The 15,154-nt window shown below is 33.3% G+C and overlaps 1 protein-coding gene and 1 pseudogene across 1 annotated transcript; both read right to left on the reverse strand.

Moving 5' to 3' along the window:
• LOC143052019 (uncharacterized) overlaps positions 1-15,154 on the reverse strand; it is a 445,702-nt pseudogene that overhangs the window by 20,734 nt on the left and 409,814 nt on the right.
• On the reverse strand, positions 348-6,088 carry LOC143051969 (uncharacterized). Its single transcript, XM_076224946.1, has 2 exons — positions 4,484-6,088; positions 348-392 (listed from the first exon to the last, which is right to left on the reverse strand). Exons 1-2 carry the CDS (start codon positions 6,086-6,088, stop codon positions 348-350), a joined length of 1,650 nt encoding a protein of 549 aa, XP_076081061.1.

Below are 15,154 nucleotides of genomic sequence, written 5' to 3' on the forward strand. Positions count from 1 at the left end.
ACTACTAGAAGGGATTGGAACTCAACATTTATTAAAATCGCAAAAGGAAACACTTGATGTGGACCCCTAGGGATTTGGAAACTCTCACACCTGATCCCAACCTGTCTGCCAAGGAAGTTTTTGAGGAAATGTCGGTATTAAAATTATGAAATTCTAAGATCAATCATCAACAAAAACCATCCTGAATTACAAGTCATAGCAAACCAGCTGTATACAACCAGGGACTTGAGGAAATGCAATGTGTTTTTAATGTCATCTCCTCCTCCATCTTTCGTACAACCTTTAGTCCTGTGGCAGGGCCTGTCTCTACTAAATTATAATCCTTGTACCTTTGATAATTATCTACACTAAAATTTGTTTTTGTCATCAAATTCATGTTCTCCTGTACCATCCTGAAAAAAGTACAAGAGTACATTCTTATGTCAAATTGTACTTATACGGTATTTGTTGAACAATAGATTGAACTGTACAACTTGATCAGGTCAGTTTCATTGATACTGGCACAGTGAAAAATAAAATCACAAAAATACTGAACTGAGAGGATTATCAATTCGGAAAGTCCATATTCCCAAGGCAAAATCAAATAACAAAACACAACAAAACGAATGGACAAGAACTGTCATATTCTTGTCTTGGTACAGGCATTTTCAAATGTAGAAAATGGTGGATTAAACCTGGTTTTATATCACTAACCCTCTCACTTTGATGACAGTCACATCAAATTCCGTTATATTTACAATGAAGCGTTAACTAAACAAACACAATAAATAAAATAGTCAAAATATGGGTACAGCAGTTGTTCCCCGACCCATTTGTCTAAGTTCTGTTGTCGCTGACTTGAAATTTACATTTGCTTCATGAAATACAGCGTCCTCCATTGTGTAATCATTGATATGTTCCTAATAACAAATTAACTGTTAACAAAACTTTAAATTTTTGATATACTAAGGCTTTTTTAACGCAGGAATAGATTACCTTAGCTGTTTGGGGCAATTTTTTACGAAGATTTGTTCCTCAATGCTTTTCAACGTCGTACTATATTTGGCCTTTGAAACATTTTCGATTTGAGCGTAACTGATGAGTCTTTTGTAGACGAAACGCACGTCTGGCGTACACATAAAATTGTAATCCTGGTAACTTTGATGGTTTTATTTATTGTAATGGGGTGACGGTAAATATCTATCTGTATAAAATGTGCTATCCGAGCTTCTAAGAATAGAATATTTTAAAAGTTATCTTTGTATTGCTTTACTATTTATATCTCGCTACAAACGTTTCCACATTGTTGAAGACCTGGATGACGATTTTATATTGCGTTTTATTAATCTGGGCAAAAAAAAACCTAGCCGTATTGGTCGCAACTTTTTGGAACTTTGGCTTTTCTGTACTCTTAAACTTTGTACTTTTTAGATCTTTTTACATATGAGCGTCACTGGCTAGTCTTGTGTTGGCGATTTATTTAAATTAATGGATTATCGTTTGAATTGTTTATTATACATTTGTTATTTCAGGGCCTTTCATAGCTCCCAATGCGGTATGGACGTAGCTCATTTTTGGTGACCTGACTGTAATTTGCGACATTTAGTCTCTTGTGAAGAGTTGTGTCAATCATATCACGTATCACGTTTTTTTAATATTGAATACGAAGATATACAACTGAACAACATATTGGTATCAAATAATAATTTAATTTCTTAAAATTCACATGAATAAAAGACTATGCGTTTGTCCATCTTCGTTTCTAATTGTTTTCATCGGTCTATGCTCTCCGTGACCGCTTCGTATGCATATCTTGCCAATTCAGAGATGGATTTCCTTTACGTTGGTAGCGGGCCTTGTACCAAAGGAGGTTCATCGTCATTTGCACTAGACAGATTTTGTTCTGGTAACTGTATCGCTGCTTCACTGTGGTCATCATCTAACATTCTCCTTTTTACTACAGTTTCTATTTCATTTTGTTCTTCAGGCACACCAGTCTGTCATCTTTTGCACAGCTGAAAAAATCGAAAGATTTACTGATTGATTAAAGTTAATCCTCAACAAAAAAGCAAGTAGACAGTAGTTCTGCTGTTTGTAATTGTCAAACTTATTCTTTGAAAACACTCGCTTGGAAATTTCAATGTTTCAATGAAATTCTTCACATGTGTAGTAATTGTAGCAAACAATTTAAATGATCTTAATCTGTTTTCCAAAACCATCAATTCAAAATTGGTTATATTATGTGCTACCGGAACAGGTTGTTTTGTAATTTAAAAAAAAAAAATCTTATACTGCTTGTTCAATAGCACAAGTCTGTACTATGGTTTCAAAATTTTGTTAACAGGTAATTTATAAATATAACCATATCAATGATAATTCATGTCAACACAAAAAAGTGCTGACTACTGGGCTGGTGATACCCTCGATGAAATAAATCTCCACCAGCAGTGGCATCGACCCAGTGGTTGTAAATAAACTCATCATAGATACCAGGACTAAATTTTGTATATACGCCAGACACGGGTAACACTAGTCTTATTGTCACTTAATTGAGTCTACTTCCTACTTAATTAAAGTCTACGTGCCACTTAGTTAAATCAATTTTCAAAGCATATTCTGGACATTTGTTATGCCGAACATATCGTCGCTGTTATGCAAAAACCTCGTATATAAGGTTTTGATAATTTTACACCAGGCAGTAAAAACTGACTCAGATCGATCTTTTTAATTATATAAACCTTAAATTTGAAATGTGATTTTAAATTAAATCAAGTATTGATAATGTATGTAATTTTTTTCCCTGCTGCAATCTCATTGGTTGTCAGCTGAGATACGATATTTTTTTCTTTATACATCCTCGGACCAAAAAAATCTACGATATTTTAGACTCATATTGAATATAAAAAAAGAGCAACATAGAGGACACAATCTTTAGATTTAAAGATAGTTTATAATTCATTGACACACAAAAGGTATTTTGACGTTTATATGGGAAAAATATCAATCCTAATAATGTTTGAAATATTAACTGGACTATATTTCAAAAGAAAATCAGTGATTCAAAGGCGTCATGTTTTATTCATATAAAAGGATGGCTTTTTACTGACAACAATAAAAGAGATACGAACGCTACCAAAGAGACAACCAAGCTCAAATATGTAAACCAAACTGACAAACCCTGGCAAAAAATATGGAAAAACAAACAGCAGTCTACAAAACACACCACAGTAAACTAACAGCTGAGCAACACAAACCCCACAAAAAACAGCGGTGACCTTTGCTTTGGGTGATGCAAATTATAATTTGCATTGTTTGAATAAACACATAAATAACACATAATCTTACTGTTTATTCTTTAAACTGTAAATAAAAACATACAAACATAATCAAACGTACATGCACAATTCTTAATGCTGAATATAGAATTGTAGTAGAAAAAAAATAGACAATATAAAACTGTCAATAAAAAACAAGAATTAGAAAGTAAATCTGTTGTCAAAACAGTTTTTCAACACCGATCCTTTGATATTGTATCTAAATTATGATAATAAAAAATTACATTAGAAATGTCCATGTATTTTTTAAACAAAAAATGACTTTTCCTAAGTCAATTAGTATTCTTTGTTATTATGAAATTAACACGCGAGAAAGTCAAAGAACATCAGACTACAAAATATCCTTCTTTATACATGTACATAAAACATATCAGACAGTGTTATGCATGTCGTAAGTAATCATAGAATGCATGGAAATCTCTAGGAACAACACGTTTTAGTTCTTGAAGGTGCTTATACTTCGAGGCTATTGTATCTAAATTATGATAATAAAAATACTATTGAAAATGTCAATGCATTTTTTAAACAAAACATGACTTTTCCTAAGTCATTTAGTAGTTTTTGTTATGAAATTAACACATGAGAAAGTCAAAGAACATCAGACTACAAAATATCCTTCTTTATACATGTACATAAAACATCAGACATTGTTATGCATGTGGTAAGTTATCATAGAATGCATGGAAATCTCTAGGAACAACACTTTTTAGTTCTTGGAGGTGCTTATACTTCGAGGCTTTGATACACAAAGCAGAATCATGAAGATTACCTACTTGATCCGTATCTCCAGGTGCTGAAATTTTTGCCCGTCTTGGTAATTCTAAGTAATCCCCAGACATTGCCAGTTTATACTTAATTTCTCCTTCAGGTAAGTACATAAGAGCACGAATATCAGTGACAACATTATCACCAACCTTAGAACCCGGCCGAATAGAGTTGTAATAATTTAGATCAGAATACTTCTTGAAAAACTGATGTGAGAGATATTTTACGTCATATGGACGTTCAAGGCGGGATACTTTAAAGATATCTACATAATTCTGCGGCACATAAATTGGCTTGTTTTTCAGTTTACGTTCTATGACACTGTGAACGCTATCAACGTCCATTTGTGTATGACCCCTTTCTAGGTACTTTTGAAAAATAGTAATTTTTTTGTCATAGGCTACTTTCAATAGTGCATTGGACAAAGTAACGTTCCTATTTTGGTACGTGCAACCGTCACTGTAAATTATTAAAGTCTTAATGCTATTGTCCAAACTCATGATGTAATCGACAACACATGATGAAAATGAATTTGATGTTAAGTCACCTTCGACTTCTGTCCAAAAATAACAAATAACATCTTTAGTTTTCATGTCAAATATTGTAAAATTATGACAGGACAGTTTTGTCTTGTAATACATTGCGCTCGCTTTTAATAAAGGGCACATTAAAAGAGCCTGTAGATCTAAACTAATGACTTTCATGTCATCTTTTGTCAATGCTGCTTCTTTGTCCTTATTCTTTTCAGCCCTGGCTGCTTCCTTCTTAACTATGTGTTGGTCATACATCACTTTATTGATGTTTCCGGCTTCATACCCACAGCAAGTGTCACATTGGTCCTTTCTAGGCTGAAACAATGAAATGTTTAATTCGTCAAGTATGTTGTGGAAAAGACTTCTACTAATCACAGGACTCTCATCTTTCTGGGCCTCTTTTCTATATTCCCTATGCAATTCTGAGATTGATTGGAAGACAGGTTCCAGGTATACTTTAGAGCTAGAGGCACGACAATAGTGACTTGGAAGTTTAGGCAGGCGTTCTAAAAATGATTTTGCATATTGTTTTCTGTCAATGTCATACTGTTTTGCAGGTCTTTTGACATTTGACTTATGAGGAATTCCATTCTTTGAGTTCAAAATCCATTCATACATCATCTTTTCTCCGATACCTAGTGTACTTAGGAACATGCTTTTGCACACAGGAAATTTTGAACCGTTTTTGGTCAAGAAATATGAGTACGAACATTTCCTTCTGCTTGCGCCAACAGTTGTTCTTTGTTTCACATCATGTTTCTCAACTAGATTACAAACAAATACTTTCTTTTCCTCCCATATGAGTTGCCAGAAACCGTTAAATATTTCTTCTCTTTCTTTTTCTTCAAATATTTGACACTTTCTTTTCTCTGATTTCTTACATTTGTTGGTACATCCACTAGGAGCCATTATTTTCTGTTCTCGGTCAATACAGTAGGTTCTTATTCCTTTCTCATTTTGTAGGACTCCTTTGTATTGTTTGCCTTCCATTCTTAGTCTTTTATTTGTATTCTTCAACCACTCGGCTGGTGCTTTTTTCTTTCTTTTAGTCCTAGTGTGTCCTGTGTTTTCAAGACCTGCATCATCTGTTTGGATAATGTTATTATCTGGCTCCAGAACTGATTTCTCTGATTGTACATTGTTCTGTTCCAAGTCTGAATCATCATTTTCTGAATCAATTGCATCATTATTATTTGAATCTTTTTCTGGTCCCCAGTCTGGGTCTTTTGTGGAATCATCTAAATCATGCTGAGAAAATTCTTTGTCTGAATCAAAATTGTCAGATTCATTACATTCCAAGTCTTTTTCTTTGATCTGACGATAATTTTGAAGTGTTTCTCCTTGAATGCGAAGAAACGTTGATGCATTTAACATAGAAATAGACTGAGAAGATTCCAAAGGTCTGTCTTCGATTTCTTTGTTGTTCAATGCAAGTTCAACCAACTGTTGTCCTCGTGATAATCTATTAGCATCCATTTTTGCAATTTGGGTGAAATTTCCACTCTATGCTTTGGTACTGGTCAAAATTATTTGGGTTTCTTTCGATGACCTGATATCGAGGTGAATTTACTTTAAACCAAGTGTAATATATTGTCGGAATGAAGTCAAAATGCCGTCCCTTTGAAGAATAATGTCCACGTTCTCTCTTTAAAAATGTTTGCAATATATTTGTATCTTTATTCACACGATAATCAGTGTCTAAAGGAGTGTTTCTCTGCCATTCATATTTGGACATGATCAATTTGAATTGTTGTCAGAATCATAAGCTCCACTAGCAAACCATCCACATTCGTCACATAAATAAACACCTTCAGGAAAATCGTCGTCAGTTATGTTTTTAGGTATATTTGTGACACAATTCATGTGGTATCGTCTATCACATCCAGCACATTTTAACCATCTGGTTCCATTTGACTCAATCAATATAACACATGAAGCACTTAGTAGTTCAGTATCCAAAGAAAATCTATCATTTGCTTCAAGATTGCATATAAAACAAGTCCATTCTTCTTCGTGTTCAGTAGAGTCTGAATTTGCCGACTGTGACATCTTGTTTAGACATTATTCGATAAACCTGAGAAAGAAAATTTATTTGTATTTTTCAAGCATTTTATTTTCAGCTCACGACTAATTTATTTACATATTGTTTTTACTAAATAAATCTTGAATTAAATGCATTTTTTTTTTTCGTTTCCATTTAAAAGACTATAAATTTCGTATTTTTTATCTGTAAAGTTTATTTTAGATTCTTTGTCTTCTAATCATTTTTTTATATTTTCAAAAGGGGTGCTTTTCTTATGTTAGTTTTATTTATTTATCTGTATTATTGCACCTATCAAAGCAACAATCATTATCTATGATTCGGTCTAAAGCATCGTAACTCAAGTCAACATTGGAGCTAAAATGTCGGACAATAAAAAATCTTCAAATGAACGAATTACAACTCATATAAACACATCTACCGAATGAAATAACCACTACAATTGTATTTTTTATTGAAAATAACGTTAACATGTCTGTCAGCAACATTTAAGAACCTGTTTGTACCGTACAGAATTGTGTTTGGTATTACTACTTTTTGTTTTGTTTGTTTATCTTTCAAAACATGCATAAAAAGGTTAAATTATATTGTAATTTTAAAGCGTTTCATTATTTCTAAGTTATATCAGCTTTGAAAACCTTAAATTGATAAAACTATACCTGAAATTATGTCAGCTGCCGTGCCGAGTGTTTTTATTTTGAGATACGATATTTTCGCACACAATATTTCTCACTAATCCAACTTCACTTTTTCGTCACATGACAGAACTCGGGTTAATGATTGGTTAGAAGGTCAGATATTTTCGCATATAGTGGAACATACATATTTAATTCTAAATAATCGATAAAAAGATTTCCGCAAAATATTGAGATACGAGGTTTTTGCATAACAGCGACGATATATTTCCTGGTAGATTTATTGACTGGCAACAACACTCTCCATTCGCCAAGAAAACTCTAATTTCAGGAATCGAACAATCCGTGACATGGTACTTATAGTGTTATTTGGCCTGTATTGGTGAGCTCAACGTAATACCCTAAAGTGGGATTTGTAATGGAGTGTATATTTGAAGATATAACTACCTTGATCTGTGTTTAGGACTTGATTCGTCTTTGTAAGTTTTTCTCCACCGCTTCGGTCTGATGCATATGAGAAAGAGGCTGAGCATGGTTCCAAATGACGTAGGTGTCTCCTCTTCCGTTTGGGATCTCTCTAGACTCTACCAGTGTCTCAAGGTCTCTCGGGTCTTTACCAGTACTAGTGTTATAGGTTGGGGAAACTCCCTATGGGATTATTAGGGCAATAACACTACACCACTCAATACCTAAATACATTCCAGAACGAAAGAGATTTAACGATATATCCAAGCCCTTAATCATCTTAAATAAAGAAGGGTAACCAATCTTCAGAAACAGTTTTTTTTGTGCGAATCCATTGCTCTGTTTGTCAACTAAATCCTCAACTTATGCTAGGCTACAGCCATTGACTTCGCTATTAATCAAAGCTTCTGTTTTTATCCCACAACCGTCTATTCCAGTACTACAACACTTTCGCATTCACAAACAATATTTGCTTTAAATGATTTATAAATCTGCTAATAAAAATCACATTGCAAAGAGAAACTGACCTTTGAATTGAGGTGGAAACTGCATAGTGTATTGAAACAGTGGTAGAGTAAAAGTTTGACCTTACAAAAAATGTTGTTTGCTGAATGTGATTGACAGTGACAGTATGTTTCACTGTAGATGTATTATAAAACCATCACCTGTCCTCAGGTTTTAGCAATATTTCAGTCATTATTTTCTTAGGTTTTTCTGGAGAAAAAAAAAACTATTTACAAATACTTTTTAGAGTTTCCAATATGTTGCATGCAATAAATATTGATCTCAAAGCTGATCTCAACATTAAAGTATGTAAGAAAAACATAATTTAACAAAAGCTACCTTTTTATTACCCATTTGCTCGTCCTCCCAGTGTTTATTTTAATAACTCTTTACCTTTGTTCTGCCTTTTTTTTTATATAAATTTCATTTTAACCCTACAGCCCAAATAGATATCAAATTGTAGCTCACTTTCTAAAGCTTTATCACTTAAAACAACTAGAGGCTCTCAAGAGCCTGTGTCGCTCACCTGTTAATGTGTTTACAGATGTTGGCCATCTTCGTTGGTAGGCGGGGTCATTAGACACTTTTTTTTTTAAAAAGATACCCTTGTATTATGATTGTGGCCAAGTTTGGTTAAATTTGGCCAAGTAGTTTTAGAAATGATTTTTATACAAGTAACAAAAATGACGAAAAGTTGTTCAATATTGACTATAAAAGGCAATAACTCCTTAAGGGGTCCTCTAACAATTTTGATCATGCTGACTTATTTGTAGATCTTACTTTGCTGAACATTATTGCTGTTTACAGTTTATCTCTATCTATAATAGTATTCAAGATAATAACCAAAAACTTCAAAATTTCCTTAAAATCACCAATTTTAGGGCAGCAACCCGACAACAGGTTGCCCGATTCAATTGAAAATTGGTGAGGGGATATATCTTATTCTGATGGACATTAAAATCTTGTAAGATTTGTCCTAAATGTTTTAGTTTCAAAAATATAAAGCAAAAACTGCATTTTACCACTATGTTCTAATTTTAGCCATGTCGGCCATTTTGTTTGGTAGGCTGGGTCATCGGACACATTTTATAAATTGTAAACCACAATGATAATTGTGGCCAAGTTTGGTTAAATTTGGCAAAGTAGTTTCAAAAAAAAGATTTTTAGAAAAGTAACAAAAAATGACGAAAAGTTGTTAAAAATTTACTATAAAGGGCAATAACTCCTTAAGGGGTCGACTGACCATTTTGGTCATGTTGACTTATTTGTAGGTCTTACTTTGCTGAACATTATTGCTGTTTACAGTTTATCTCTATCTATAATAGTATTCAAGATAATAACCAAAAAACTGCAAAATTTCCTTAAAATAACCATTTCACAGGCAGCAACCCAACAACAGGTTGTCCGATTCGTCTGAAAATTTCAGGGCAGATAGATCTTGACCTGATCAACAATTTTACCCCTTGTCAGATTTGCTCTAAATGCTTTGGTTTTTGAGTTATAAGCCAAAAACTGCATTTTACCCCTATGTTCTATTTTTAGCCATGGCGGCCATCTTGGTAGGTTTGACGGGTCACGCCACACATTTTTTAAACTAGATACCCCAAGGATGATTGTGGCCAAGTTTGGTAGAATTTGGCCAAGTAGTTTCAGAGGAGAAGATTTTTGTAAAAGTTTACAGACGACGGACGCAGGACGACGGACGCCAAGTGATGAGAAAAGCTCACTTGACCTTTCAGGTCAGGTGAGCTAAAAAGTAGTACTAGTAATCCAATACTTAAAAACTCTGAACAAATTGTAAGTAATGTATATGTTCTCTAATTTTTATGATATCAATTTGTTTTTGCTGTGGATATCTGATTCTCAAAAAAAACACCACATATGAAGAAATGAAATATTATTAGTTACATAGTGTGTTCATGATCTAACACACTATATAACTAATTTATCCCACTGACTATCTTAACATGTGAAAATTTATACTAGTGACCTATCAAAATGAACTAGTCTTCAATACTATAAGCATTAAAAACTACTTCCATTGATCCTACAAAAACGGATGCCGACAACAACAACTTGTTAGATATAAATGTGTTTTATAAATTCATTTCAACCTTTAATCATCAATTTCTTTGTCTGTTGAAACCTTCAAGATTTTTTCTCAGTACCGTTTTGTTTTAAAAAAAAAGGATTGATTGATTGATTGTTGGTTGCTTTACGCCGCATTAGCACAAAAAGGCTATATCGCGGCGAGAGCCAACTCGAATATTTTTACAATTTAAAGCATATTTTTAAAATAAGACAAAAAGTCCTTCAATATACTAAAATTCTTGACTAAAGCAAATTGATTATATACAAATAAAAATCAACAGTAAAATAACCTGATAAAATTTAAAAACGATTTAAATATAATAACATTTTTATATATTATAATAAATTCCAATTTCTTTTAAAAACACAACAATATTTGTAAATGGAACATTATTGAATAAATCATACATATTATTGACATTGAAATGCTTCTTACGAATATCAGCAAAGTCAATACAATTAATTAAAACATGTTTAACAGTATACTTGCAGTTGCAAGGAACACATTGTGGTTCATCTTCATTTTTTAAAAGATACGCGTGTGTTATTCTAGTATGACCAATACGACATCTAGTAATAACACACTGATCTTTTCTGCACATAATATTTATTAAAAAGGTTTGTCTAAATTAGGTTTAATTTCATGCAATTTATTATCATCTTTTTTACTCCATTTATTTTTCAATATATTAAAAACATATTCTCTAATATTAGATTTAAAATCAGTATATGGTATATCACAGTTAGATAGAGGGTCACCCAGGGCATTCTTTGCCTCAAGGTCTACAGCTGCGTTTCCAAGGATTCCAACATGACTCGGAACCCATAGAAATATTATTTCTTTCAGAAGAATTTTTAAATTCCTCATTACATATAAAATTTTGAGAATTGCTGGGTTTTTAATTTTAGTATTTCGTATAGCTTGTAAGCATGAAAGTGAATCCGAACATATAATAAATTTGGATTTATCTTTATAAAGTGATGTAACACCCCTTCTAACCGTGTATGAAATAAGCCCCGCCTCCTTCTAACCTAGTATTGAATATAGATCATGAAATAAGCCCCGTCTTCCTACTAACCTAATATAAAATATACAGTCTCATACTGAAACTAGAGGCTCTTAAGAGCATGTGTCACTCACCTTGGTCTATGTGCTGTTAATAATTTGCTGCCCCTGAATTGAAAATTTCAAGGAAATTCTGCTAGTTTGGTTATTATCTTGAATTTTATTATAGAAACAGATAAACTGTGTACAGCAATAACATTCAGCAAATTAAGATTTACAAATAAGTCAACATGACCAAATTGGTCAGTTGACCCCTTTTTGGAGTTTTTGCCCTTTATAGTCAATTTTTAACCATTTTTTCGTAAGTCTTTGTAATCTTTTGAGAAATCTTCTCTGAAACTACTGGGCCATTTTAACCAAACTTGGCCACAATCATCAACTAGTTGAAAAAATGTGTCTGTTGACTCGGCCAACCAACCAAGATGTCTGCCATGGCTAAAATTAAAACATAGGGGTAAAATGCAGTTTTTGTCTTAAAAATCAAAGCATTTAGAGCAAGTCAGACAAGAGATGAAATTGCTTATCAGGTAAAGATCAATCTACCCTGGAATTTCCAGATGAATCAGATCACCGATTGTTAAGTTGCTGCCCATGAATTTGTTATTTTTAGGAGGAAATTTTGCCGTTTTTTGTTATTATCTTGAATAATATTATGGATAGCCATCTTGGTTGGTTTGCCAGGTCACCGGACACATTTTTTAAACAAGTTACCCAAATGATGATTTGGTTAAATTTGGCCCTGTAGTTTCAGAGAAGATTTTTTGTAAAAGACTATGGACGCCAGACGATTGATTGTTGGTTGCTTAACGTCCAGTGGCAAATATTTCATGCATATTCAGGACGAAAACAAGTTCACAATGAAAACAATAGGTAGGTTGATACAATAGAGGCCATCTTGGATGATGTTCGGGGAAATTTGGACTGCCACTGGAAAATGAGTGTAAATTGGATAGGGACAGAAATCTTGCCTTGCAACAGGCCACCTACGGACCGCTCAAAGAGTTGTTGCAAGGGTTCTTAACGTGCATAGAGCGTGGCACTCTCTTTACACGAGGCATCGGATTTAACGTCCCCCTTCTGACCAGACGTGACTGCGAACTTGATACATCCCGCACAGCCAAACGGACGCCCAACTTCGGCAAGCGTTTTACTGCCGGTCAGGAGAAGACCATATGTCTATACCCAAGTCACCCTTGGGGTCGAAGCCAGACGAAGATGGAAACCACGTGATGACAAAAGCTCATTTGCCAGGTGAGCTAAAAAAAAATTCAACAAAATTCATTTATATAACTTCCCTGACTACCCTCCCACATAAATTTGAATGGAATTACACTAATGTAGATCTTCTTGTTTTAATGCCTAGCATCCACTAGATAGATAAAAGTTAAATGCATTTAAGATGATCATCTTTCTTTGTTTTTGAAGGGCAATGTATGTATGTATGTTCTGTATCTCCCTCCAGTCCTTTAGTGGGAGCACAGCCAATAAGTCTTTAGTCTTGTTTTTACGGTGACCTCGTAAATTTTATGGACACCATCACGAATTGGTTGATCCATATAATGTCTCTTTAACCAAACTAGCTAAGGACATTTTTACCACATGGTAGATTGTGGTTTGTCATTATGTCGTCTAATCTTTTTATTACCAAACGTGACTTATTCCCGATTGTGACCGTTTTGCTGAATGTGAATTCGCATTACTATAAGACGTGTTTATGTACTTGTTTATCCCAAATTCATGTATTTAGTTTACATGTTTAATGTTATATTTGTAATTCTCATCAGATTTTGTCAAATGTGTTGACGTCTTCTTATTATATATTTAGGTATGACGTATAGAAAAATTAACCACCTCCTCTTTAATAATTATATTAAATTTTGTACGATTATTTACGTTTGAAGTTGGATTCATAACAAACTGGACATATATATATTACAGTTAATTGCTATTAATAAGTATTGCAATATGCATTTTGTTTAAATGAATTATCAGTATTTAGTTCTAAATCAATCCTAATTCTATCTCATTTTTGAATGATAGTTTTTCATATGTGACGTCATGCTGTTTCTAAATTTCATAAATTCAAATATGGCATAACGTTTCTGCCTTTTCGCCATCGTATGTGACGTCACAATTTTTTTAATTACGTTGACGCTTGGACTGATTCGGATGTGTGTCTATTTTGTGATAAACTTGGGTTTAGTTTTCTGTAATTAGTTAATATTTCAGTTTCATTATATATATCTCTTTCATATTCATTTGTTAACATTTACTGTTTGCAATAGCATTAAGTATTCTATATAATAAGGATGTTCTTATCCCGTGCATAAAAACAATGCCGTATTTGTCAAAACCTTTTCAACTTTTAATCTTCAGTGCTGTACAACTTTGTACCTTTTTCACGTTCGATCTTTTATATCTAGGCGTTATGTATTCAGGTTTAGTTTTCTGTAATTAGTTAATACTTTAGTTTCTTTGTGTATATCTCTTTCATATTCATTTGATAAAATTTACTGTTTGCAATAGCATGAATTGTTCTATATAATAAGAATGTTCTTATCCCGGGCATAAAAACAATGCCGTGTTTTGCGAAACCTTTTCAACTTTTGATCTTCAGTGCTGTACAACTTTGTACTTTTTTCACGTTCGATCTTTTATATCTGGGCGTCACTGGTGAGTCTTGTGTGGGCAAGGCGCGTTTTTGGCGTATTGAATTTTGGACCTGATGCTTTTTGTTATCTATTAATCATGTTTTTCTGTGTCTAATATGTTCTCCTGTTTGTTTGTGTTGTGGTCCTGTGGTGTTGTGTTGTCGTTTCGGTGTTGTATTTAACTTTGCCATTAAAGTGCGAGGTTTGGCATGCCTTAAAACCAGGTTCAACCCACCACTTTTATTCCCCTTTAAAAGTGTCCTGTACCAAGTCAGGAAGATGGTCATTGTTATAATATTGTTCGTTTCTCTTTGTGTTGCATTTTAACGTTGAGTCGTTTGTGTTTTCTCTTATTTTTGAGATATTGAGATAAGACGTGGCACGGTACTTGTCTATCCCAAATTCATGTATTTGGTTTTCATGTTACATTTGTTATTCTCGTGGTGTTTTGTCTGATGATTGGTCTGTTTCTGTGTGTGTTGCGTTTCGGTGTTGTGTCGTTGTTCTCCTCTTATATTTAATGCGTTTCGCTCGGTTTTGGTTTGTTACCCCGATTTTGTTTTTTGTCCATGGATTTATGAGTTTTGAACAGCGGTATACTACTGTTGCCTTTATTTTTCCTTTCTGCAGAAGGTATAAAAATAAACAAACACCTGAATTACTTTGATACCGTCCACTCACTGACTTAGATAAACTCTTTAACTCACCTAAAGTTATGAAGATACCTCTTGTCCATGTCAATAGTCCATTTGTCAATTTCCGATTTTAATCTGTTATTACTCTCTTTTTAAGCGAATTACTTCCCTTTGTCAATCGTCGTCTGGTTCCATACTGGACATATTAAAATATATTAAAATATATGGAAATAATTAAAAGTTGATGGCTTGTTTTGGATCAATTATTTATCAATGCACAGTCGCCTTAAGATTTCATAATTAAATGAAAAAAATGAGGGAAATGAAATATTTCTAGTAGTGATATATAGAATAATGAAATCTTCAAGCGACGGGGATCAATGACATACAAATTCTCACTGATTGTTGTCATTGATTGATTTCTAATGAAACAAACTTGTTTTTACAAACTCAC

This window comes from Mytilus galloprovincialis, chromosome 11 (genome assembly GCF_965363235.1).
Source record: "Mytilus galloprovincialis chromosome 11, xbMytGall1.hap1.1, whole genome shotgun sequence".
NCBI lineage: Eukaryota > Metazoa > Mollusca > Bivalvia > Mytilida > Mytilidae > Mytilus > Mytilus galloprovincialis.

What these genes read in the sequence shown, in the direction of transcription:
- LOC143051969 (XM_076224946.1), bottom strand. Translation starts at nt 6,088, where the DNA reads ATGGATGCTAATAGATTATCACGAGGACAACAGTTGGTTGAACTTGCA. An exon ending in TGTCCAATGCACTATTGAAA is followed by an intron (nt 393 to 4,483) that starts GTAGCCTATGAC and finishes TACTTTTTTCAG; the next exon opens with GATGGTACAGGAGAACATGA.